At 44.4% G+C, this 27722-nt stretch overlaps 1 protein-coding gene across 4 annotated transcripts in view; it reads right to left on the reverse strand.

Moving 5' to 3' along the window:
• Positions 1–622: 622 nt before the first annotated feature.
• Positions 623–27722, reverse strand: part of HTR1F (5-hydroxytryptamine receptor 1F) — a 214457-nt gene continuing 187357 nt past the window's right edge. For 3 of the 4 annotated variants that reach the window (XM_050960581.1, XM_050960572.1, XM_050960591.1), the window contains 2 exons: positions 13703–13817; positions 623–3682 (listed from right to left, as the gene is read on the reverse strand). In XM_050960581.1, coding sequence (XP_050816538.1) covers positions 2550–3644 — 1095 coding nt within the window. In that variant the 5' untranslated portion in view covers positions 3645–3682; positions 13703–13817 and the 3' untranslated portion in view covers positions 623–2549. The remainder of the gene's footprint in view (positions 3683–13702; positions 13818–27722) is intronic. The other variant, XM_050960598.1, reaches the window with a different exon arrangement.

Consider the following 27722-nt stretch of genomic DNA (forward strand, 5'->3'; position numbering starts at 1 on the left):
TGCTCCACAATGTGTCACCAAACTCCTTATAAGTGAAAAGAATATACTTTAGCCCTCAGCAATGGCTCTGAAAAAGGACTGTTTGCACCAGAGACTGCTCAGGTGGTAGGATTCTGATGGCTGGGTAGACATGCCTGGGTTCAAGACTCACTCCAGGCTATCCAAGCTGGAGATGGCGGTACTAGGGAAACCCTGCCCTGTTGGAAATGGAATCCTCCCATTGAAATGTTACAGGGAGATGCCTTTGTTGGTTTGTCCTTTGGAACGTTGGATTCCATCGCACTGTTTGCAGAGCAGGGGACAAGTGATGTTCCAAGCGATTGTTTTCTCTAGCAGCATAATGTACGTGGACACTACAGACTATTGCTGAGGATAAAGTTGCTGCTGAGTCAGCGTACACTTAGTGTTACGGTAGTGAAGTGCTTTGGGTTACCTTGAGCATGAACAGTATTTATATGCAGCCACAATCCAGTCTGTCATTTCCTAGTGTTTTTAAAATCTAACTCAACTACTATAGATGGTATAGCTAAGCTTTGAATTGGATTCCTAGACAAGCTGGTGGATAAATGGCTAGAATCAAGAGTGAGGCAAATGTGCAGTTGCTACTATGACACATCTGAGTATCCTCTCAGTCAAATCTTGGTGTGAAAGCAGAACATCGGCAATAAATTCAAAGTGGCAGAAACATAAGCTAAACACAACAGACCTTGAATCCAATAGTTGTTTTGCAAGAAATGCCTTTTTTTTATGTTGTTGCTGGCTCAGCTGGTAACTAGCTGACAAAATACAAAAAGCTGTTAATTCTAGAGTTCAGGATACATGAAAAACAACACTGCTTTCCTTTGGTTACACACAGGATTTTTTGTCTATTATTTTGAGTGCAATGTGTCTCTTTAATTTTAAGATGACCAATGCTTTATAGAAGCAAAGGTTTTTCCAACCCAGGGTATGGGTACCAAGTATTGTACTTCAGGCTTTTGTAGCAGGTACTCTAAACTACCACGTCCTATGTTAGCTAGGAACAGCACTGCTGCTGCTTGCACTCTGACTTTGACATTAGGAGTAGCCCAAGTTCCAATGGTTGTTAGAAGACACAGTTGAATATGGTAGGCAGTGAACACAGGCTGATAAAGCCAATGGCTTAGCCTAGCAAACTGGTATATTTAGTCCTGAAAGGTTATGAACCACTGGTCTGAAGTTTTTAAAGCAAACTAACAAGGGGCTCTGTTGTGGCTTTTAGCCACAGACCTGCATTGGGGAGTGCAACCAACAGTCTTTCAGCGGTGGTAGCAAACATTTCCCTGCATACCCATAGGTGCTGGAACTAGGGGTGCTAGGGATGCTGCCGGACCCCTGGGCTTGAAGTAGATTCCATTATATACAGGGCTGACAGTTGGGTTCAATGGCTCTCAGCACCCCCGCTATACAAATTGTTTCAGCATTCCTGGTCTAGGGCTGTAGCCCCAACCACTTTGAGATGGCTGGAGCCCTAAGAGGTGGTAGCAGGGAGCAGCCCTTGTCAGCAGGGGAGTATAAGAACTGTGCTTGTGCCTGTCATATGAGGTCACTGGGGAAGGAGGCACAAGCAGGGAGGCATTTTACACCTTCCCCATCACTTGCACCCCCCACCTCGACCTTGGCCAGCTGGAAACTGACACTTTAGAGAATCTTCAGCAGCTGCTACTTGTCACCATTTAAACAATGAACTGTACTCACCTTCTCCTAGGAGCTCTGGCTGTTTATTCATCTCATCTAGGTCAAGATTGTGACCATCCTCTGTGTGGGTGTGAGAGACCACAGAGGACACACAACGCTTGTTCTCAATGGACTACTTTGCCCAGGCTCTGCCACAGTTGGAGAGCCTGCTGTGCTGCACAGTCCCTCAATGTGTGCCCCAGAGGTACACTTCATCCCAAACGGAGTAAAAGAGGCAGGGCGATAGCTGCACCCCAGCAGACTCTGGTAGTATACTGCACATCCTAAGTGTGCCTTCTGCCTAGAGTGGGATAGGGTGGCTCCGCACTTCCCCCATTGCAGGCCTGTGCCTAAATGGTATGATTGAGCCCTTAATGAAAAGATATCTGCTCCCTTTTCACAAATGCTTTATGGATCAAATCTTGGCTGTGTTTTAGTGATTGAAACATCCACTGATAGCGGTAAGTTTTGCCTAAGCAAAGCAAGGCATTTAGCCTTGTAGTATGATCGGCGAGTGATGTTTCAGGTCCCGATCCCGCAAAGACTTATGAATGAGCTCAATTTTAAGCATATAAGTGTTTACTAAGACTACTTGTGTGCTTAAAGCTAAGCAGCTGCATAAGTCTCTATACAGGATTGGGGCCATACTGCGTATGGAACCTCTCCTTTTCCAGCACAACATTGACCACAGAGAATCTGTCTCTTTACAACTTGCACAGCAAGGTGCAACTAATACAAGGGTATGTGTATGTCTTTCCTAAATGTAACAAATGTCTCTTTTTAGAAGTCTTATAAATTATATATATTTAAAAAAATCACTTTTCAGGTTCAGTATTATAAGAACAAATACTCTGTCATTGCTTGCATTGCACAAGCTTCTGAAATGCTTTCTTGAAGTCTTCATTAAAGATTGTATAGATTAGTGGGTTAATAAGAGAATTGATGTATCCCAGCCATGTGAGGAAATTGGACATTTCTTCTGAAATGTGACATCTTGCACAGGTGTTAACAACAACTTCCTTTACAAAAAATGGCAGCCAGCAGATCACAAATGCGCCCAAAATCAAGCCCAGGGTAGTTGCTGCCTTTCGTTCTCTCGTGCTAGAGATTCTTTGTTTTTTCCAGGTTTTCTCTTGCTTGGACTCTGACTTAGGGCTTCGCAATGTGATATGGATTTTATCCAAGTCTGCTGAGGGATCAGATGTTTTATCTGTTGTGCAGTGCGTCAAAGCCAATTTGGTGCTTCTCTCACTCGGTTCCAAGAGGACTTGTCCATTTACTTCCTCTCTTACAATGCGGCTTACGCTCCTTCTGTGAAATGTCTTTGCTGCTTTGTAGATTTTATAATAAAGGATCAGAATCAATGCTAGTGGGATGTAAAAGGCTCCAAATGTGCAGTAAATAATGAAAGCTATGTGGTCATGTTTGATGATGCATTCATCATCCTTGCTGGTTGTCTGGTGTCGCCAGAACAAAGGAGGCATGGAGATAAAAATGGATATGATCCATACCACTGCAATCATGATGCCTGCATGTTTTGGTGTTCTTTTCCTGGCATACTCCACAGCATCTGTGATTGCTCGGTACCGATCCAAAGCAATAGCAGAGAGATGCAAGATAGAACAGGTACAGCACATAATGTCAACGCTCAGCCAAACGTCACACATTATTTGTCCCATGATCCAAGTCTCCTTCACAATATACACAATGCTGAAGGGCATCACTAGGATTGCAACTAGAAAATCAGTCACTGCAAGGGAACAGATTAAATAGTTGGCAGGGTGATGGAGCTTTTTTGTCACAATTATTGCAGTCATCACTAGACAATTGATGGCCGTTGTCATTAATGCCAGCACAGAAAGAGTAAATGAAACAAGAATCTTTGATGTCACTGTTTTAAATAGTTCTTCTGATGTGTAATTTTGGTCAGTTGAGTTTATGGGATCCATGTTTCCTTTTAAAGGTAATGTTTAACCAAGGAAGACACCTGTGGAAAAGGAAACACAATTTAGAAAGTGTGCCATAAATCTTCAGGAAAGACAACAGGCACCATTTTCAAAGGTGCCTAAGTCCCATTTACAAAAGGATTCTGTAGGTCTACACTGGAGCTGGAAGGTCTGATTGAGTGTAGCTGTGGTGGCAGGAACAGCTAACTGCCCTGAGTACAATCCCAACCAAGACCAGAGGTGCTTAACTGGGCGGCTACCTCTTCTACTGCTGCAGATATGCTTCTATTTTTAGTGTGCTAGCTTGATCAGAGACAGAGAGGGAATGTCTCTGCAAGCTGGAAATCACACCTTCCAGCTCAGCTGTAGGTATGCCCAATGTCCCATTGAAAGCCCCCTAGGTTTTCTGAGCTCAGACATAAACCATATCCTCACATAAAAGTAAACAAGGGTTAGTTTACATACTATTAAAGTTGTGCAGGAGGAAATTTAGCGAGGAAAATATGTTGCACGTAAATACTAAGAAAATACGTTTAAAACCTACTTTAGGCTGGGTACAGTTTTCAAAAGCACCTCAACTGGCGTATATATGTATACGTATATATGTATAGTTCATACTTTAAACATAGTGATTCATCTCTCCCTTAAAAATATATATAAACTCCCAATTTATTTTAAATGAACAGAAACATTTTTCCTTCACCATCACACCAGTATTATGTTAAAACCTTCTCAAGCAACAGTAATTAGCAGGAGAAATATTATGCGGCTAGTAATTTTTTAGGGACTTACTACTGAAATGAAGTGTAGTTATTTTAATTGAACAAAACTCATTGAATTGCTTTTAAGAACTGTTTTCTCAATATATTCCTTGGAGAGAGGATCTGTGAGAGAACCTGGCTTGATGATGTCCAGCAGCTGGTCTTACCTTAGAAAGCCTTAACTACCCAACATAGTTAATTATCTTACGCGTTTCAGCCTGCCTGATATTACTACTAAATTACCAGCTAGCAAAAAGCAATTTGGAAGTAATGGAGCTTGATGAATAGGTTTTGAAAGGTATGGCACGGTTTATGTAGGAGCCACTGGAGTATTTGATAGATACATCATTAAGAAAAGTGGCATAGGTAGATTCACAGAAATGGTGCCTGGGTTTCCTTAGATGACAGGCTGTGCATTCTTCCTGCTAGATTTGCACTGAGAACATACTGCAGGAGCTTTATGGGAGCATAGTGACAGTATAATGTCTCCTTACCAAAACAGCACTGCATATACTTTTCTACTGGTCCCATCTTTCACAGGCTTATGTGGAGAGTTTAGTACCTGCTAGTTTCTATAATACTACAACAGCCCTCCTACTACACTCATGGTGCATATATACCTTCTTGGGAGTCTTCTCTTCTGTTTAGGGAGGCATGTTCTCAACTAAGGGCTGTCCTTTTCCTGTCGTCCCTCTGGCAATTTACCCATTGTTTGTACTTGGTCATTTATAAGCTCTGCTGTATGGTGTGGCTGAACTGCACTTCCGTCAGAATGCTATTAGTACCAGTCCAGATGTTGCTGTTGCACAACTAGGGTGTGCCAAGTAATCTAGCAGCATCTGAGACAATGTGTCCTGGCAGTATGGACTGGATTTGCCTTCCAGCTGGTGACTTCCAGTTATGGGTTAAAGATCCATCCACCTGCTGATGCCACGTAGGGTTGGATCTTTTGAAAATACCAAGCTCTTCAGGCAAGGCTTGTTGGATTTCTTAGCGTACTGGGCTGGTGAACCTGTTAAGTCACTGGAATTTATACAGGCCCAGCTGGGCACTGGACATCTAGCACACTGTATAATAGACACTCAAAATGTGGCAAGGCCTGTGACAGTTCCAGGCCGCTGTTGCTTCTCTCTTTTGATCACTTCCAGGATGTCAGGATATCAATATGCTAAATTCAAATCAATCAACTTCTTGCTCCACCACAGGCTTCTTGTGTGAGTTTGAGAGTCACAGTCTCTCAGGGAAACTAAAGCACAGTCTGTAAAATGGTGATGGTTAGGCATGGCTGGGAAACAAGAATTCCATTTTGGAAAAGAGGTTTCAAAACTTGTTTTTATTCCACATTAGATCAGAACAGAGGCCTTATTAAAAAAAAAAAAGGGGGGGGTGGAAAACCCATGAATCATGCACCAAGACACCTGCCCCAGAATAGCCACTAGTCTGGTGGTTCGGGCTTTGAGCTGGGAGAGCCACTCCTAATCAGGCAGTGCAGGGACTTTGGATCTGGCTCTTCCACAGCCCAGTGAGTGCCCTTGGCTATTGGTGATTCTGGGGTGGGTGTCTCCTCTCACGTGGACCAGGAATTCCATCCTGGAACTGAGACACCTTCCTGATGAAAATTTCATTGAAACAGTGATGTTTTCATGAAATGTAGTTTTGATGAATCCGCATTTTCCAGGAGGGAAAAATTCCTGACCCTTTCTGACACTATTTCCATTCTCCCACGCTTTCCTATCTATATAGTCCCTTTCCTGCAAAGTGTACACTACCTACTACAGTGAAGCTAACCTCAGCTGGTGCTTCTAGATCCTTTAATATTTCTGTACATAGGGCTAAGCTCAGGCTTTGTTGTTACAGCAGTGGGATCATACTTGTGTGAGTGGTCAACTTCAACCTCCAGGTCTCTGAATGAAAATTTATCACAGTGAGGGGATGCATGCAAGGCTCTGTTTATGACAGGTCCTTACACAGTATACAGAGCGTTTTACGGGAGCTCATCATCTGTGGATCAGTCAAAACAAACCATCTGGGTTCATGCTGTGTTGAAGAGAAATCACATGATAAAAGTGATTATGGGGACAGTAAAGCAACACAATCTATGTACTTGTACAAAATGATTTTCAAAATTCGAGCTTCTTGCAAGCTTGACAAAAGTGGCCTTGAACTCCCGTGCTTTGAGAGAGGTGCCAAGGTTACAGTACCCATTAGTCACTGGTATCACTAACTGCATGGAAAGATTTTTCACATACAAGGAATTGTGTTCCATTTTTAAAGGGCAATGGTAAAAGACAGTAGCAGATATTGGAAAGACTTAATGCAGTACCCTGTAGCAGACGCTGTATGTTCTTCCTCAGAACCAGCTCAAGAATTCCTGTTAGTTACCTTTGTATTTTCCTTGCCAAAATAAATGTTCATGCAATTCAGAGTATTTTACAAAACTGCTATTAAAACATGAATTTGCTAATGCAATTGATACTAAGTTTCTGGCACTTAGACCAGAGCCTCTCTTAACCCTGTGGGGAGGAGGACGGAGAAGCTGCCATTTGTTAAGAACATTCACATTTGAATCCGCTATTACTGTGGATACTAATACAGTAACTCTCCTCTTAACATCCTCTCGCTTAATGTTGTTTCGATTTTACATCCCTGCTCAATTACAGAACATGCTCCATTTAAAGTTGTGCAATGCTTTGCTATAACATCGTTTGGCTTCCTGCTTTGTCCACAGCTGGCAGCCCCCCATCAGCTCCCCTACACTGCCCCACAGTGCCTCCTGCCCACTGGCAGACCCCACGGACCAGTGCCTTCTCACTCCTTCCTCCTCGCCTCCTGCCCGCAGCAATCAGCTGGCTTGTGGTGTTCAGGAGGGAGGGTGGAGGAGCCAGGATGCGGCGTGCAGGCTTCCTCTGCCTCCCAAATGCCACAAACCAGCTGATTGTTGTGGGCATAAGGGAAGGGGGAGGAGCAAGGATGCGGCGCATCTCCCCCCTACCTCCCCTGCCTCCTGTCCGCAGCAGTCAGCTGCCTTGCGGTGTTCCAGGGTTAGGGGAGGGAGAAGGAGCCTGGGCTCCATTTCCTCGCTCCTCCCCCCTACCTCCTGAATGCCACAAACCAGCTGATTGCAGTGGGCAGGAAGCAGGGGAGGGAGTGGGAAGGCGCGAAGACACAGCATGTGGAGTAAATGGCGGGGAGAAGAGGCGGGTTAAAGGTGGGGGCTTGGTGGAAGGGATGGTGTGGGCGGGCTCAGGCTTGAGCTCCTGCCCCTGGTGCTTGCAGAGTAGCAGAAGCTGCAGCTGCTGCTGTGCAATGTGCTTCTCCTAGTCTACAGCACCTTCAGCCTCCCTGCCTGCCTCATTGTCTGCAGTGCCAGTGGGTTGTGCCTGTGTGGGGTAAGGCAGGGGCACCTCCCACCTATAGTACTGTACTGTACGGCAAAAAAAAAAGTTACCCTGCAACCTAAACCCCCCATTTACATTCATTCTTATGGGGAAATTGGATTCGCTTAACATCGTTTCACTTAAAGTCGCATTTTTCAGGAACAAAACTACAGTGAGGAGTTACTGTACTGCTGCCCTGAGGAAGCATCCAGTTCTAGGAAAGGTCATTATTATTATGCACAGCAATGACTTGCAGTGTAATATGACAGTAGGCACAGTGTTTTACTATGCGAATACATGCATTTTACCATACTGGTAATGTGTAGGATGCATATGGAAAATGCATATACAACGTACTCAAGAAAAGATGTATATAATGGGGTGTATTAAAAGATGTGACAGACCAAATCTGTCTATTGGGGAACCAAATAAGAAAAGTAACTGAGCAAGATTTCTCAATCTTGTACAGAAGCCGCCCTCCCCAAACCCCACCAGCAAAAAAAATAAAATAAAACCCATCTCTGTTTACATTTGATGCAGAAAACTTAACACAAACAGTTGCACTTTTCCAGTCAGGTTCTCCCTCCCTGCGAAAAAGAGAGGGGAAGAGCTATAAGAACGGCTGCCTTTGAGATGGTTGAGCTCCACCCCAATGCCACAGATTAAGGTTAAACTCCAAGGCGAGGGTTTATCCAGAGTGGTGGAATTATTTTTACTTTCCTGCTATAAACACTAACAATCCTGGGAGAAACCTTGTAGACTGCAAGTTTTTCCCTGTGATTTCATCCTGGCTTCCTGTGTGCAGGTATATTAAAGTATTGCAGAAAACTGCACGTCCAGCAGTACCAAACTAACACATGTTCCTGGAAGAGCCACACCTCTTTGTTTCTTAACTCTTTATTGCCTTTCAGTTCTCTAGCATTAATGTATTATACTCCAGGAAATATTTATCCTCTACTGCAGCCTTGTACTAAACAACTTGCTACATACAGTGCATAGCCTTTAATGGCTTACAAATGTGTACGGCTGTTACTTGGCACAACATCCGCAAGAGAAGGTTACTCAGTCATTTCTTGGCAAATAAAGGGCTTGAGCTTGCAGACTTTACTCATGTGAGTCAGGGTTGTAGGACTGGGCTCCTAGTACAGGTTTCAGCTTTGCTCTTTTCTACAACAGACATGGTGTGCCTCAAGGTGAGCCAAACCACATATGCAGTCGTAGCTAAGGCATCTTCTGGCTGAGTGCCTTTATCCATGTCCTTTGATGCTGCAAATGACTGTTTTGAGTCATGGCATGTCATTCAGTAGGTTGCCTGCACCTAAAGGAAACCCACAGAGCATCTGACTCTGCAAACTATACTTCTATTTATGTACATCAGACATGAAATTCACTGGTGCATTAAGAAGTTTAATCTAAATGTTTTACTCTTATGGGGGAGTGCCTATTGTTGCTACTAAATTTAGATGTATAGCAACAGATAGAATTAATCTGACCATTCCATGTGATTTTGTATCTTCATGTTTCCCAACAGTGACTATCCCTGCTGTCTTTTCTGTTACAATCTAGACGACTGATATTATAGAGCACTAAACTCTTTGTTTTGACTTTAACAGCCTAGAAGGCAGTTTGAGCTGCCCTAAAAAGCCAGCCAGAGATTCACCCGATGTAGAGGAATCCCTCAGTGTTGTAAAGCATAGACGCACAGGGCCAGGAACTTGCACCACCAACTTCCCCCATCCGGTGTAGAGGGCAAGCTAGGGCTGGAAGGCAATGTGCTTCAGTTGTCCTGGACTGGTGGAGCTGCTGGTAGAAGTTACAGAAACTAGATGACTAACGGGTCAGGAAAGGTGGAAAGCGGCCTCACACCCGCTGGCCTCCCAAACAGCTGCACAGATTGAGGTCAGCACAGAAGAGGATCAAGCTCCCTGTCTTTCTATTTCCTGTAAAGCACCAGCTGTACTTCTGGCATAGAAACAGCAGCTTAAAAAAAAGAAAACTAGACAGGATCTTTGTAGACAACATATGTTATAAATATGATGTTTAGAGTCAACATATCGTAGAATAAAATATTTGCAAGTGGAAAAATTTAAAATGAGTAGAAACTATCTGCATCTGCAATATATTTCTAAGACAAATGGATCTCCTCACATATTTTGAAATCACAAGATATATGCAGTTCTTGGTGGCAAGGTGTCATAAACAGATAGCTAAGGGTTAATGTCTCTTTCACCTGGAAAGAAGTAACCTGAAACACCTGACCAGAGGACCAATCAGGAAACAAGACTTTTTCAAATCTGGGTGGAGGGAAGTTTGTGTGTGAGTCCTTTGTTCTTGTGTCTGTCCCTCTCGGCTATGAGAAGGATTTTTCTGTCTCCTGCTTTTTAATCTTCTGTTTCCAAGTTGTGAGTACAAAGATCATAAAACAATAGGGGTTATTGGTTTTTTTTTCTTTTGTATTTACATGTGTGTAGTTGCTGGAGTGTTTTGAATTGTGTTCTTATGAATAAACAGCCTTATTCAAATTTCTTTTAAGCAATTGACCCTGTATTTGTCACCTTAATACAAAGAGACCAGTTTTATGTCCTTTCCTTTCTTTTTTATATAAAGCCTTCTTTTTAAGACTTGTTGGAGTTTTTTCTTTAGTGGGGACTCCAGGGAATTGAGTCTGCAGCTCACCAGGGAATTGGTGGGAGGAAGAAGTCAAGGGGAAAATCTCTTTGTGTTAGATTTACTAAGCCTGACTTTGCATACCCTCTGGGTGAGAGGGGAAGTACTTGTGTTTCCAAGACTGGAAACAGGGAGGGTGGAGTCCCTCTGTTTAGATTCACGGAGCTTGCTTCTGTATATCTCTCCAGGAACCCAGGGAGGGAACACCCGGAGGGGGGAAGGGAAATGGTTTATTCCCCTTTGTTGTGAGACTCAAGGAATCTGAGTCTGGGGATCCCCCAGGGAAGGTTTTGGGGAGACCACAGTGCTCCAGGCACTGTATAGATTCCTGGCTGGTGGCAGCTTTACCAGGTCCAAGCTGGTAACTAAGCTTGGAGGTTTTCATGCTAACACCCATATTTTGGATGCTAAGGTCCAGATCTGGCAAAAATGTTATGACACAAGGCTCAGAGTATTATATTGCATAATATATCACTCCACCCTATCAGTTTAAATGCAGTTGTGTATGTTTGTGTGTGAGGGGGGATTGGAGTTGTTTGTTTGTTTAAGGGATGAAGCGGGGAATTTTTCATGGGCAAAATCGGGGTGTGATCACCAGCAGGGATCAGAAAATATTTTACTGCATGGTACTAAATTGCCTGGTTAAATATACTTCAAAGGTTAAGTCTGTCTTTTCCCCTAAAAATAAGATTCCCTATTTTCTGGCTGCAACTGATACTGTATTAAGGAGCTTATACAGGCTTTTTTTTTGTTTTTTTTTTGTTTTTTAAATTGGACATTTTTAGGGCTCAGAAGGCTATAGGAGAGAATTTCTCTCTAAAATGAGACCATTTAACAAGTGAAGAGGCTAAATCTCTGCCATTTAGATATCACTCCCCCGTTCCATAGTTTACTCTGAAATAAAATATTAAAAATATAGTAATATAACGTAGAAAGCTCTTGTCCATATCTTTACTTAGACCAGCTTAATTTGGTCTGAGAATGATAAATTCAAACTGCTAATTGGACACCTTGTCCCTATGCTTGTTTTCGTTCTTCTTAACCCTACAGGACCCATCCTAAGGTACAACCATGTTTCCTCAACACCCTACGAGTCAATCCTGCATACTACTCTCCCTCCAGGAAAGAAAGACTCCATACCTTTATTAAGGTCTATCCTGCCCTCCTGCTGGCCCTATTGCTAGCTTCTTTGGTCCAGGATGTAGATGAACTAAGCCTGGTTTCTGGATATCAGCTCAGTTTAATACTGAACGACCCACTGGTACCCTAACTAAGGCCATGTCGACACTACTGGCTAAATGGGCACCGCTGCAATCGATGCACTGGTGTCGATTTAATGGGTTTGGTGAAGACAAGCTAAGTAGATGGGAAAATGTCTGCTGTCAATACAGTGCAGCGTAGACACCGCTGTAAGTCGACCTAAGGTATGTAAACTTCAGTTATGTAACTTACATAACTTAGATCAATTTACAGCGTTAGTGTAGACCAGCCCTAAAATAAGTTTTTGTAAATAAAAGTTAAAATTATCATGGCACTTAAAAACCTAACTCACTTTTGAAAATGGGCCTGATGCATTTTGACCATCCCCATGCCCAGACATCTACGAAACAAAAATCCTAATCATCCAAATGGCAGTTGCCCAATGACGACCACTCCCAACAGAAGGGATGACGGGCACTTAATGGAAGGCAAAGAACCCTTTTGGACTAAGCCAAGTGAGTAAACTCCTTCCTAACTTTAAATCTGGTGACAGTAGTTTCTGGTGTGTAGCACTGTAATAGCAAAGGGGGAAGACCTGTGCTGGCAATTCTGGAGCAAGAACACTTCCATCCTGGGGTGATCAGTCCCAGAAGCAGTGAAATCTTGCTTTGAATGTGGCGTCAGAGTGTCGTGAGGAGGGGAGGTCAGGAGGTCTGGGGATAGCTGCTCCTAGGGTTTGGGCATCGGGGCGGTGTGTGATAGGCGGCAGGGGCGGGCAGAAACATAGAGCAGCTCCCACAATATTTCTGTTGAGGAGGCACAAACCCACTCATCACCGTGTTCCCACATCTGCCTAAGACCCAGCTCCCAAAGTATGGTGGGAGAGAAGGGTAATGCTTAGCCAAATAGTGATGGATTGGGAGACTACCATTTCCGTGGTCCTCAGGCACCATACAGCTCTATCCCTGGACAAGGAACTTGAGATGGGAGGGACAGAGAACACATGAGGCACCCGTACACTGGGAGTCAGGAAGCTGCCATCCACAACATCCTGACCAGAGCCAGTCTTTTCTTCAATGTGAACTACCCTGCTCAAAAGCAAGCTTTCAAGTAACATTTGCCCTTTTTTAAAAAACAAACAAACAGAGTATTGTAGTCTGAGGAATGTTCAAGGACACCTCTCCTGCTGCCTGTATTTCTAGAGAAACACCTTCTACAGGTTTTATGTAATCTGATTTAAAAAAAAAAGATGATAACCTTTGAAGCAGCCCAAAGTGAAATACGCCACAAGTAGCTTTTAAACAAATATCCTCGAGGCAGGTACTCAAGCTGAATCTGGCTTTAACCAGACGGGGGAAACTCCTCTGCTATTAGCTTTTCTCCTGCTGATATTTAGAGGAATGTTCAAGGACACATCGGCTGCTGCCTGCATTTCTAGTAGTAGATTTTGGACCTAAAATTTACTGGCCAACTGGAAGAAAAATACTTCAAAACCAATTTAGCTCTCACAGCTGAGCCTCACTTAACTGGAATTATTTATCCTTTCAGCTTGTAGAAATGGGTCTATTGTGGCCTCGTAGACCCATACACCAAAAATAACTGTAAAACCACACACGTATCAGCAGAATTAGTGTCAACTAAAGATAATAAAGAACTCCATCATCAAACCACCCGCTTGGGAGAAGCCTGAGTAAAGACAGCAAATTGCACGGTCTCTGAAAGCCAATGTACCAAGAGGGGAAAGTAAAGGCTAGAGTCCCCTGACAATTCCTCCCATGCAAAATGCACAAATCCATGGGCTATTGACTTGAACTCTGCCACTCTCTGATGTCAGGGGTAATAACGGAGAACGAAATATACTAGATGTATAACAAACCTCCTTCAGGTAATTTTTGTATCTACATATAGGTCTATAAATCTAGCTAACAAATTTCTCGTCAATGTGTGTTGGGGCAGACACGGTAAAAAAGCGTTCCTTTTCAGACAGCTCTTTAAATGTGCACTTTCAGACAACAGAAAAAAAACCGAGGCAGTCACAGATGGCTAATGAACTCACCTTCATGTTTTACTGAAACTGTGGATATTATGGAAAGATGTAAACCTGGCTGTCTTTTCATGACAGTCTTTTCTTCATCTCTTCAGACATGTACCTCTCTGGAGTGGTGGAGTGCCTGCTGGGGTAATTTTCAGGGATTAGACTGCTCCAGGTTTCAAGCAAAAATGTGACAACTGTGTACAATAAGCATTCTCAAACTGTTTGATGTTTTAGCCTGGATGGGCTCTTATGGGAGATAGAGCCTCAGGGACACCACCCCTCACATTTGTGATAGTCCGACCCATCTCCCCTCCCACCTCTGTAGCAACTGTAGCAATTGCTTACATGGAATAATAATATTGGGAAAGTATTTATGCATGCCTGTTTCTTTTTGTGTGTGTGTGGGGAAATTAGTCATGCTGTGTTTGCTCTTCATTTCATCTCTCTCTGCCATCTGTTCTGATCCAGCAGAGAAAAAACAAGGAGGAGAGACAGGTCCTGTTAACCAACCAGCACTCCATGAAAATTCAACAAGTATTCCATGGATCACTGTGAAACCTGGATCTATGTAAACTACCTGATTTACTTTATACTGTGTAGGAGGCTGCCCCTTATAATTCTCAACTGAGCTGGAACAGGGATGGTTGAAGAGTGGACATACCATAAAACATCTTGTTTTATGCTGTAAAGCAGTCTTTCAAACTGGGGGTTGTGAACCTGAGGGGGTTATGAAAGGCACTGAAAATTTACTACCATCTAAAGCAAATATTTTTTTCTCCCCACTCCCAACATTATCCTTCATGTTCACGTATCTTCTGTCAACCTCCTGAACATACACACACACACAACTTCAACAGGCTTAGCATTGGTGCTACTGTACAAGAGTAAAAAAAAAGTAAGGGGGTTGCAAACACTTGCCTTCGAATAAGGGGTCACCAACCTGGAAAGGGTGAGAATGGTTGTGTTAAGGAAAGACGGTCCTTTTCAGTCAAATATTTAGGTGAAACATCTACTTTTGTGACTATTATAAGACATGTGCACCCACTGCCTAAGCCTCTAGCACATTCACATTAATAATTCACAGCTAGTCACATTTGACATCATGCTGCCAACAATCAACTGAACACATTTGAGTCTTGGCTCCTTAAAACATATGCTGCAGGCTATGCCAGAAGAAAAGGTTTTGTTTTTTTTGGTCTGATCTATAAAAACTTGGGCAGTTTAAATCATAGAATATCAGGGTTGGATGGGACCTCGGAGGTCATCTAGTCCAACCCCCTGCTCAGAGCAGGACCAATCCCCAACTAAATCATCCCAGCCAGCGCTTTGTCAAGCCTGACCTTAAAAACCTCTAAGGAAAGAAATGCCACCACCTCCCTAGGTAACCATTCCAGTGCTTCACCACCCTCCTAGTGAAAAAGTTTTTCCTAATATCCAACCTAAACCTCCCCTGCTGCAACTTGAGACCATTACTCTGTGTTCTGTCATCTGCTACCACTGAGAACAGTCTAGATTCACCTCTTTGGAACCCCCTTTCAGGTAGTTGAAAGCAGGTATCAAATCCCCTCTCATTCTTCTCTGCTGTAGACTAAACAATCCCAGTTCCCTCAGCCTCTCCTCATAAGTCATGTGCTCCAGTCCCCTAATCATTTTTGTTGCCCTCTGATGGACTCTTTCCAATTTTTCCACATCTGTCTTGTAATGTGGAGCCCAAAACTGGACACAGTACTCCAGATGAGGCCTCACCAATGTCGAATAGAGGGGATCTGCTGGCAATGCCCCTACCTATACAGCCCAAAATGCCATTAGCCTTCTTGGCAACAAGGGCACACTGTGGACTCATATCCAGCTTCTCGTCCACTGTAACCCCAAGGTCCTTTTCTGCAGAACTGCTGCCTAGCCACTCGGCCCCTAGTCTGTAGCAGTGCTTGGGATTCTTCCGTCCTAAGTGCAGGACTCTGCATTTGGCCTTGTTGAACCTCATCAGATTTCTTTTGGCTCTAATTTGTCTAGGTCCCTCTGTATCCTACCACTCCTCCCAGTTTAGTGTCATCTGAAAACTTGCTGAGGGTGCAGTCCACACCATCCTACAGATCGTTAATGAAGAGCTTGAATAAAACCGGCCCCAGGACCAATCCTTGGGGCACTCCGCTTGATACCGGCTGCCAACTAGACACGTCACATAACACCTCGCCTGACTGTGGATGTGAGGGAGGAATTGTTTGCAGGCTACTCTGACTGCTCTCAGCTGTCACTCATTGATGTGAAGCACGGACTTGTGAGGGGACCATATCCCTTAGGGGAATCATAATTAGCAGGTCAAAACTTTATTTACCCTGAACGAGACAATTCACAGCCAGGCCTGTAGACAACTGACGCCTTGTAAACACGGTTATGTAAGTACTCATGGCCACATGGCCCAACAATGCAGGCAGGATTGTATGGACATTATGGGGCTCAAACGGATTTGCTGTATGAGCCCAGTATGCAGGGGAAACTGTCCTCTGATAAGTAAGCCTTGGCTGTAACAGCGTCCAGCCTTGTTCCTGATGAATTCTGCCAATTGTGAAGATACCAAGGTGGACTTCACCAGATTCACTATGAGGCCAAGCCTCTCAAAAAAAATGGCAAAGCACAGAGATTGCTTCCTGGTAAGATGGCTTACCCTGAAGGAACTATCAACCTCTGCTGATGAAAGTGAGCTGCTACCACCAACACTGCCTTGGTAAACACCTGGTGCCAATAAGAGCCCAAAGGACAGAACTCTGTACTGGTAGTGCTTTTTGACAGTCACAAATCTCAGTAATCTCCTCTGTGCCAGATGTCAGGAATCTCCTCTGTGCCAGATGAATGTCTACATGAAAGTAGGCAACTTTGAGATCAAGGACTGTAAATCAACTATCTGAATCTAGTGATGAGATAATGGATGACAGTTATCATTCTGAATTTTAAGCAGTGGATGAATTTGCCCAGTTCCCAGAAGTCTACCTCAAGTAGAACCTCTTTCCCCTTGCTGCAAGAAGGTACTAGTTCCATCATCCCCAGGTCGAGGAGTGACAACCCCCTTCAGGAGGGCTGCCTGAAACAGGACGCGGTAGAGAAAGTTAGGAGTTGGGGGGGAAAGAAAACTGAAGGGTGATTCCTGAGGAGACAACCTCTAGTACCCATCTGTCCTCTGTAATTCCTGTCCAGACAAATAGGTTGTGGGAAAGTGAACCTCCTAAGGGAGGGGAACCAACAAAGGGGTTGTGCAGATCTGGAGGAACAGTTGATGCACAGCTCTCAAAAAGTTCCATCACAATCCTTGTTTTGAGGGTGACAGTGGAAGATGGTTAATTGTGAGCACCCTTTCTGTGTGTTCTCTGATGCTCAAGTCCTAGTTCACACCGCAGCTAGTGATAAAAGACTGGGAGAGGGGGCAAGCTGGTCATCCAAACTTGGTTTGCTGGGTTTTCACTTGATTGCAGCTGTGTAAATACTCAGTGATCACCATGTGGCTCCAAGTCCTCCAAGGAGTGGAGAGACTCATCGGTCTTTTTAGCACTGAATTGCACTCAAACAAGTCTGCTACCGCTGTTTGAAGTGCATCCTCAGAATTCCTGAGGACATCAGATCTCGCCACCATATCTGCTGCATCTAGGACAGTCTTAAGCACCAGTCTCCTTTATCACTTTGGGCCTGGGACAGGTCTCTGATGTCCTGAGGCACTTATCGACGAAGGTGACCGGCTTGTCATGATGGTAAAAATCATATTTGGCCATCAGAACTTGGCAGTTTGAGACTCTGAACAGCAGAGAGGCTGAAGAATACACCTTCCTGCCATTGAGGTATCAAGCCTCTTCACTTCTCTCTCATGCAGTTTAGATCTGGGTTATCCTTATCTGCATACCACCCCTATTGGGGAGATGGTTGAGAAAATAAGCACTCTGACCCTTTTACAGGTATGAAATGTTTACTTTCATCCCACTTGGACACTGGTGGAATTGTGACACAAGTCTGCTAGAGAGCCCTGGCAGCTTCGAGGGTGGCCTCATTAACAGGAAATGTCACTCTGCTTGGGCTCAAACTATGCAAGACGTCCAGTAACGTGTGTGGTGCCTCCTGGACGTATTCCAAGGGAATTTTAAGTGACTCTGCCAGTCTCTTGACTAAGTCCTGGAAGGCTTAGGATCACCAGAGCCTGATGGGAAGTTGGAAGCACTGCCTTGCCCGGGGCATAGACTTCTCCTACTCCTGTTGCTCTTCTTCCTCATGGGGATGGAGCTGTGGTTCCTGACAAGGCTGAGAAAGCTCCTCTTCTACCCTGGAACCCTAAGTTTGCTTGGGTTCCCTATGCCACCAAGTGCATTTTGGATAGTAATCCAGTGAATCTTCTGTGACCCAGTACTGCTCCTACAGGATCTTATAACCAGTCAGCACCAGGCCCCGGGGTAGAGTACCAATGAGTATAGGGGGATAGTCTCTCAGATGGGAGTGGTGAGAAATCCTGGAGACTCCCAATATTCTGTCTAGGCTCCATTCTCTCAAGAGATCCTTTGGGGCATAGTCTATGGCTGGGGGACTTCCACCTCTGGGGATTCTGATCCTGGATCCAGAGAAGGCAGTGATGACCTGTCTCTACTTGTTGATGGTACTAGAGACAATCTAGCTCAACCCTTATATGTGAATGGGGACAGAGGGGCACCATGGACTGCATCCGCTACCGATATCTCTAAGTGCTGTTGAGCTGAGTCTAGAGAGAAGAGATTACTCCAGTTCCAGCAGCAATAGGACGGTCTTCTGGAGCTGAGTAGTGAACTGGAGTCAATGAAGTAATTTCCACATCTCGGGCTGCTGAAGTAGAAGGTGCCAAATCCAGCAGTACCAACAAGGGTTTAGGTGCCAAAGAAGCAGCCCCGGTACTGGAAGGTGCTGCGATTTTCCCTTCTGAAGTCTCAGTACAGTCCTTCCTGGTAGCAGATGGTCCCTGTCCAGATCAAGAAGCTCCCAATGACTTAAATTTGGGACAGGAAAACCTGCCCTATATTAGAGACCTTGGACAGGGAACCTTTCCTTTTGTATGTATGGGAACACTTATGTCTCTCAGAGCTGGAGGAGGGGTGGAGGTCTTCAGATCACCTGGGATCAAAACAGAAAAAGGGTCATTCCTACTTCTTCATGTCAAGGTACTAGGGATCTCCCTGGATAAAAGCTGTTCCTTACCTTCTTGGGTTCCTCCATGAGAAACTTAGAGCCTCATTCAAGTGGCAACAAATTATCCCTATTTACACAACAAATTGCACAGGCAACCGTGTAGCTGGCAAAGATCCATATATTTCAGTCTATAGAATTTGAAAGCTGCACTTTCAAAATATTGACTGGCCCTACAGAAAGATACTATTGTACTATTTGCTAACCAAGATACCTTTGAGATAAAGCTGCTCTCGTAAGTATTCCATTGGGGTCTCAAGAAAAAAAGAGCATGCCAATATTCAACTATTCTGTGCAAAACAGGAGACCATTAAGCAGTGTATGGTTAACCACAGAAAACATCAAAGTTAAAATTGCAAGTACAATCCCAGCTTTGCTCCTTTAATGCTTATGCATTATGATAGTCTATAAAGATTACATAACAACTCTAAAATTGTATCATACAAGTGTGTCATTTTATTTACTCTAACCTCATCAAAATTGTCTAATATCTCTCCATTGACTTGGACTTTTTATATGTTGGTAAGCATTCCTCTCTCGCTATGGTATCCATTTTACAGGTTTTGTCCGCATTGATGTGAGGCAGACGGGGATATGGTGATATCAAAATATGAACACTGTGTTAAACATTAGTCTGAACTTGCCCAAGGGCAGCTTGTTATATTGCATTCTAGATAGCTGCCTGCTTGGGAAAGCTGTTTGATGCCTTGCAGAGGGCCCATCAATGAGAGCAATCTGGAGCTACAGCCTTTGAATGAGACTCATCTATACAATTGGCTGTGAAAAATGTTGAGGTTTTGGAAAAGTCTCACCCTACCTGAGATGAAATGCCAAAATGCTGATTTTTTTTGTGGAAGTGACATTCCAAAATTTTGTTTCAGAAAGGATGACATGTTCTGATCCTGGGAATGTTTCCCAAATGAACTGTTTCCCAAGCGACCTGGGTGCCTGAAAGCCTGTGCTGTCTGGGAAGCAGCTAGCTGAGCTGGCCAAAAACCAGCAGGTTTCTGTCAAAAGTTTGGTCAAAAATCTCCACATTCCTGTAGAGCATTTAGATTTCAACAAATTGGCATCTTCCAACCAAGAGGGAGTGTCTGTTAAGAAATTCTTCTGCTACCCTGTGTTCCTTGTCTTCCTACCACGTTACCCCTGAAGGAGTTAAACTAGTAACCCGTGGGGCCATGGGCTAGGTGCAACTTTGGAGAGTTGTGTGTAAGCAACTGAGAGTGGGGTTGTGGGGAGGCTCAGGAGGTCTTCCACTGGAGGTATAACCCACCTTGATGGTGCATCCCATATCCCCGGGAAAGGAGTTACACAAGTGGTCTGAGCCTGAGAGAGACTGTACTAAAAACAGTGACTAGACTGTCTAGACCCCACATTAGGGTTTGCTTCCTGGAAAGCAATTCTCTGCTGCTCCCATGTGCTTTTTTGGTACATTAAGGTCTAGTCTATGCTACCAACTTGCCAGTATCATGGTGTCTGTTAGAGGTGTTGTCATAACTATAAAGGGAAGGGTAACAACCCTCATGTATACAATTCTTTAAAATCTCTCCTGGCCAGAGGCATCAAATTCCTTTTACCTGTAAAGGGTTAAGAAGCTCAGGTAACCTGGCTGACACCTGACCCAAAGGACCAATAAGGGGACAAGATACTTTCAAATCTGGGGAGGGAGGCTTTTGTTTTGTGCTCTTTGTTTTGGGCTTGTTCGCTCTTGGGACTAAGGGGGACCAGACATCAATCCATGTTCTCCAAATCTTCCTGCACAAGTCTCTCATATTTCAAACCTTGTAAGTAACAGCCAGGCAAGGCGTGTTAGTTTTATCTTTGTTTTCTCAACTTGTAAATGTTCCTTTGCTAGAGCGAGGTTTATGCCTGTTTTGCTGTAACTTACTTTGAAACTAAGGCTAGAGGGGGTTCCTCTGGCCTCTTTGAATCTGATTACCCTGTAAAGTTATTTCCATCCTGATTTTACAGAGATGAACTTCACTTTTTCTTTTAATAAAATCCCTCTTTTAAGAACCTGATTGATTTTGCATTGTTTTAAGATCCAAGGGTTTTGGATCTGTGTTCACCAGAACTAATTGGTGAAGGTATACTCTCAAGCCTACCCAGGAAAAGGGGTGAAAGGACTTGAGGGGGAGGAATTAGTCTCAACTCTGCCCAGGAACGGCGGGGGTTAGGGACTTGGGAAATATTTGGGGGAAGGCAGAGTTCCAAGTGGCTCTCTCTCAGATTTGGAACACGGTTGGTGATGGCAGCTTACTGTTAACCTAAGCTGGAAAATAAGCTTGGGAGTCTTTTATGCAGGTCCTCACATCTGTACCCTAAAGTTCAGAGTGGGGAAGGAACCCTGACAAGTGTGATTGATTGAATTTACAACATTTCTATACTGCTAAAAGCCCTAGTGCAGACACAGTTACACGGACATAAAGGTGCTTTTGCTGATGTAGCTTATTTCTCTCTGGAAACAGGTGGGAAATGCCACAGTTACGATGGATAACTCACATTCTAATTCATGGAAATATCTTTTATACAAAAGTTTGCTTTTAAGAGAACTAATACCAGCAGGATAGCACTAAAAATGGTATCTATCTGAATGTAGACCAAAGAAACAGGTAGGAATTGTTTTCTACAGGAACTTTTCTGTATTAATCTCACTTATGGGTATGTCAGGCCTTCTGTTGGAGACACTTTGATTATTAAATTGGGCTCTTTAAGCTTCTAGTGCTTGGTGAACTCATTTTCATTTCTGATAGGAAAATAAACTGTCATACACAGCCTTTTCCTTTGCATAATTTTCTAACATACTTGTGACACATGGCAGAGATGACAGTGAAAGATTTAAAATTTAAGCTGATGATTCAGAATTAATAATGAGAAAACTTTATTATTGTCTTGGGGATTCAAAACAGGTTGCTGATTGTCTAACACCATTTGCACAACTTTAAATGGCACACACACAAACCAAGAAAACTGCTTCAGTAGAGCTGCTAAAATCTCAAATCATATTATAGCCATAGGACAAAATGACCTCTAGAAGTGTATTGCAAGTTTTTATACTTTTTTTATTTCAAGAATCTTACTAGTGTGATCTTTTAGAAGATTGCCAATATGCTGCAATAGCAAAGCCTTTAAATACTTCAAGACAAGAAAGCTTCAATTCTGCTTTCCGTTTTGACTGCCAAGGATGGCTGTAGACAGCTTTCCCACACCCTTTTAAGCTGCCTAAGTACAAAATTCTTGAGTAGTCTGATGCTTTTATCTTTAGATTTACTGAAGACTTTCAAAACTTGTTGCATATGAAAATTCTAGTGTGAAGAAATGATTATTTCACAAGCTTTGTTTTTTCTTGACAGAAGCTAAAAAGAATCAACATTTTCTATACTGCACAATATTTCTTTGAAATGCTTCACTTCGTTGCAAGACAGCACACACAAATTTCACAAGTTTTACAGCTGCTGATTACAGAATAAAAGAAGATGAGGAGATGCTTGAGAAAAATTAGAAACTTACAAAACTGACGATTTGGTAGTAAGACTTGTTTTGGGTATTACAATAGCACCCACTGGCCTACTGTAAGGATCAGGGCCCCACTCTAAGGCCAAGTCTACACTACAGACTTTGGTTGATGCAAATTAAGTCTGCACAAAGTTCCTGCAATTAGTATATTGCTTGTGCACACTTGGTTCCTTGTGGTGGCAGTGTGTGTACTCACTAGGAGTGCTTGTGCCAATGTACCATGGGTAGGTATCCCAGTGTGCAACCTGCCAGTGCAGTGTGGTTGGGGAAGTTTTGGCAATGCATGGTGGGACAGAATCAAGTTACGCAGGAATGATTGGGAACAAAGGGTCAACTTCCCAGCATGCAATTGTCTCCATCCCATAATGTCCTCAATAAGTTTGGTGCCTTTGTTAAATATCCCATGAACCTGCATGGCCTTCCTAGCTGTCCACGATCTCTGACAGAAGCCTAGAGTCTGCACAGCTCTGCATGATTGTTTATAAGCATTGCAGGCACAGGGCGTGTGATCCTCTGGAGTTTGCAGAGCCATAAGAAGAACCTCTTAGTTCTTAGTGTAGAGCATGATGATTTCTTTGAGGACAGATTGCTCTGGGACACAGCAAGAATCAATTCAAAGTTATCGGTGGCATTCTCAGAGCAGCTGCAGATGTTAGAGTGCTGCTTCTGGGCCTCAGAAACTTGGAGTAACTGGTGGGATCACACCGTAACACAGGCTTGGAATGATGAGCAGCGGCTGCAGAACTTATGGATGCTCAGGAACAGGAGAATGAGAGCTGCACTGACAATGGAGATGCAAGTGGCGATCATATTGTGGAAACTTGCAGTACTGTATTGCTCCCAGTTAGTGGGAAATCATGTTGGAGTTGAAAAATCCACTGTGGGAGCCATTGTCAGGCAATCAATAGTTTTCTGCTATGCAGGATGGTGATTCTTGGCAAAGTGCAGGACACGGGATGGATTTGCAGCCATGGGGTTCCTGAAATGTGCTGGAAAAACAGACAACCCACACCTCCCTATTTTGGCACCAAACCACCTTGCCACAAGGGTACATCAGAAGAAAGGGCTACTTTTGTATGCTTATTCAAGTATTGGTGGATTACCAGGGACACTTCATTGCTGGCTGGTCAGGGAAGGGGTATGAAGCTTGCATCTCTAAAGAACACAGAAAGCTACAAGGAGGGTGGATTACCACTGGCAATGTTGAAATGCCCAAAGTGATCCTGGGGACCCAGAATCCTCCTTGCTCATGAAGCCCTATATCAGCCACCTTGACAGCACCAAGGAAAGAGTCAACTATAGAGGAACCTCAAAGATACAAACACCAGAGTTATGAACTGATCAGCCAACCAGAAACCATGGGGAACTGGAAGTAACCAATCAGGCAGCAGCAGAGATAAGAAAAAAAGTACTGTGTCTGTATTGCATCTTAAAGGTAGGCACATCTGGGCTGTCTGTCCCCATCCCCATCCCTTACTCCCCCCAGAGAAGGGTGACTAGATGTCCCAATTTTATAGGGACAGTCCCAATTTGGGGCTTTTTCTTATATAGGCTCCTATTACCCGCCACCCCCTGTTCCGATTTTTCACATTTGCTGTCTGGTCACCCTACCCCAGGCACAGAGCAGCCACTTACAGGTAAGAGGTGATGAATGCTGTTTTCCCCTCTCCCTGCACCTGATGCAATGTGGAAGAGTGGCAGGAGGTATGAAGGGAGGTGCTATAATAGAGTTCTCCACAGACTGCAAAAGAAGGGGAGTCTGTGATTGTTGAACATGTAGGGCCACAAGAATCTGCAGCATCTGTGATTCCCAATTATGTCCTGGTGCATCTCCCTCTTCTCCTTCTGCTGGGACTCTGGGGCCTTTCTCCAGTCTACTTTTCCAAACTGTCTGCAATATTCACCCTCCAAGCCCTTTGTGCACTGTTTTACAGGATCTCATTGAACAAGTCATCCCTCATCCTTTTCTTTCTCCTCTTTATCTGGCTCAGACATTCCATAACTGTGGAGAGGGGAAATCCCTCAAGGCTGCAATGGCAGCAGCTGCAGATAAAACACCTGCAGGTACCATTGTTAGTACTGTCACAACAGAAGTCAAAAGTTAAGATTCAGAACTTCCTTCCCTTGCTCCCCTAAAGTTTTACACAAGGTCACTTATCGTCACTTCTGCTTTGGAGTGCTTGTGCCCAGCGTCACTCAGAGCACCAGCCACGCTCAATTGCATGAAACTATGAGTATAGGGTAATGGCAGTGAATACTGGCACCATTTCCCACAGACCGGGATGATTCCACTGCTCGCTCACTTTGGAGGGTAACAAAAGCAAAGGGAGCACAATTGTTGTTGGTGTCTTGAAGCCACCCAGGCCGATATGCTGCGTGCCTGTGTTCCTTTCCCTGCATGGGGATTGTGCACAGGGACTGACCACACTGGGGTGGAGTCTCAAACAGGTCCTGGTTCACAACACATCTGCACCTCCCAATTTGCATGTCAACCATCCTCTACCTCCTCGCTGTTCATGCCACAGGCCCATGACTCGGGCTCCACAGTGGTCTGTGGGATGGTAGTGGGGTGTCTGCCACATGTGGCACATGGCTCAGCACTACATTGACTGTTGACCTCCGTGACCTTCTGTTATATGCCTGCCGCAGTTCCTTCGCTTTCAGGCAGCACCACTGCTGATTCCCGCTGCATCCCTTCTCTTGTCTCCCTCTTGTCCACATTCCTACAGCTGATCCATAGTGGTTCTTGCACAGCCTCTGCTCGCCACAGGCCCAGGAGATCCACTGCCTCTTGTCTAGTCCAAGCTGGAGTGTGTAGCCAGCATGGTCAGCTGGGCAGCTGCACACCAGCCTGTAGAGCTGCTAGGTGTGCTCACCAAGCTGGGCAATCAGGAAAATGAATTTCAAAAAGTCATGGGGCTTTAAAGGAGAGGTGGCTCTTCTGGTCTCTGTGACCATGGGGGAGTGGAGGTCACAACTGTGAGCAGAGCAGTCAGCATCGGGTATCGTGGGACAGCTGCTGGAGGACTATTAGGGTTGACATCATAACATAGTGTCTGCTCTTGCATTGTGTTAATCTCAGTACGCATCGACTATGGCTCAGTGCCACTCGGGGAGGTGGTGGTACTGCGTTGCTGTAACGGGGTACATACGTTGGCAGGGGACATATTTAATTGTAGACACAAACACAACTAGGTTGACGCAAAGTGCCTTATGTCAATCTACCTTTGTAATGCAGACGAGGCCTAAGAAACACCTAGTCCCTGCTCCTAAGATCTAACAATCTAATTTGCATGTCAGGTTTCTAAGGGAGGTAGCAACTGCAGTCACTCAACCATGGCTGCTTTTTAAGAAAACAAAACAAACGAACAAAGAAAAAAAGCCCTCGGGGCATTGGAAAAGAACAAATGTAGTGACTCCAGGTTTGTTTGTTTTTTAATCTTGTAACTTCAGCCCTTGGTAAAATAACTGATTAAATGAGAGAGATCTTTGACCTTCAGTATACTGGAAACATGTTTAATAGACAATATGGATGTGTCAACAAATAAAATCAACTAATGCTGCAAGGCAAAGTTGAACGCCCTTCCATTGTGGAACAGCAAAATTAGGACACAATTTAATAGGCATAGCGGCAGAAGTGGGGTGAAGTATTGCAGGGGGAAGGTCTAGTACACCCACTAAAAGGAATTATGGCTGTAAGTGCTTCGAAGGTATTCATCTAACAGTACCACAAAATTAAACTTCACATACATTCTGAAGCGTCAAAGAAAATACAATGTTAGCATGTCTGGAAATGAACAACTAAGGGATTCCGCCAGTTCTATGCTGCCATATAATCCTTCATTACTCCACCTAATTTGAGCATTGCCAATCCTAAACATTCAATCGTGAGATTTTAAAACAAAAATTTTGGGTTCTCTTCATTTGTCCTCTGGTTTCTGAACCTTTAGTATGCACTTGGATGCATTTTCAAGCTTTTACCCACAACCAGGAGCAGGGCCGGCTGCAGCATTTTTCCGCCACAAGTGGCGGAAGAAAAAAAAAGCCACAACTGGCGGCAGTTCAGTGATAGCTCTACTGCCACCACTTCATTCTTTGGCGGCAATTCGGCAGCAGGTGCTTCCCTCCGAGAGGGACTGAGGGACCTACTGCTGCATTGCCGAAGAGCTGTACGTGCCGCCCCTTTCCGTTGTCCGTGCCAAGCACCTGCTTGCTGCGCTGGTGCCTGGAGCCGGCCCTGACCAGGAGAGCAACAAACTCTAAACCCTCTCCCCCCGCCCACACACATCTTCCCTGAGATTCTTCTAATCTTGGCTACAGGAGTTGGGGCTTTAAGAAAAATTATTGTAAAACGCGATAAAATTGTTAGTTGGGAACAGTGCAATTATACCACCCACCCAGCCTTAACTTTGCACTCTTGTTTTGTTATGTAATGAATATACCTTGTTGGATGCATACGCCTGATTTTATATATTTATTACTGAATGCGTAGGAAAGACTTAAAGGAATATATTCCCTGGGTACACTTGGCTACGCCAGCATTCTAGACATTCTTATAGTGTGCTGTGTGGGTGGAGTGGAAAACTTGTATCAGTATAAGTGAGCATTTTGGTGTTTATGAACTGTACTGATTACATATTTTAGATGTATGTATGTATGTAATGTAATTCTTGAATGTTCATATTTTTAACTATACAATGCATAATTTTTACTGTAATGACTAACTTAGAATTAATGTTACTGTACCATATTGGAAATGGATCTCCTGCACAGAAAACAAGATCCAGGAGCTATCAGAGAGACAAGGTGAGATGCAGGACTGGAGGGAGTCAAGTCAGGAGTGGAGAGAAAGCCCCGTGAGTCACCAGCACAGAGATGGCAGTTAAAGCCTTATGAGTAGATACTGTCTTTAGAGCACTTGTCCCCGCCATGGCGCCTGCTGGGGCATTTATGTGCGCCTGCCTAGTGCCCAGCAGGGGAGAGAAGCCGCAGCCCCACGCCTGCCGGAGGCAGAGAACTCTGGGGCTGCAGGCTGCGGGCACTGGTGTTTTCTGTCCCTGGCAGGCGCGGGGCTGCGGCTTCTCTCTGGCTTCTCCAGGGCTGCAGGCTGTGGGCGCTGGTGTTCTCGGTCCCTGGCAGGCGCTGGGCCACAGCTTCTCTCTGGTATCGAAGCCGCAGCCCCGCCCCTGCTGGGGACAGAGAACTCCGGGGCTGCAGGTGCCAGTGTTCTTGGTCCCTGGCAGGCACGGGGCCGTGGCTTAAGCCGGAGAGAAGCTGCAGCCCTGCGCCTGCCAGGGACAGAGAACTCCGGGGCTGCAGGTGCCAGTGTTCT

This window comes from Gopherus flavomarginatus, chromosome 1 (assembly GCF_025201925.1).
Source record: "Gopherus flavomarginatus isolate rGopFla2 chromosome 1, rGopFla2.mat.asm, whole genome shotgun sequence".
NCBI classification, from domain to species: Eukaryota; Metazoa; Chordata; order Testudines; family Testudinidae; genus Gopherus; species Gopherus flavomarginatus.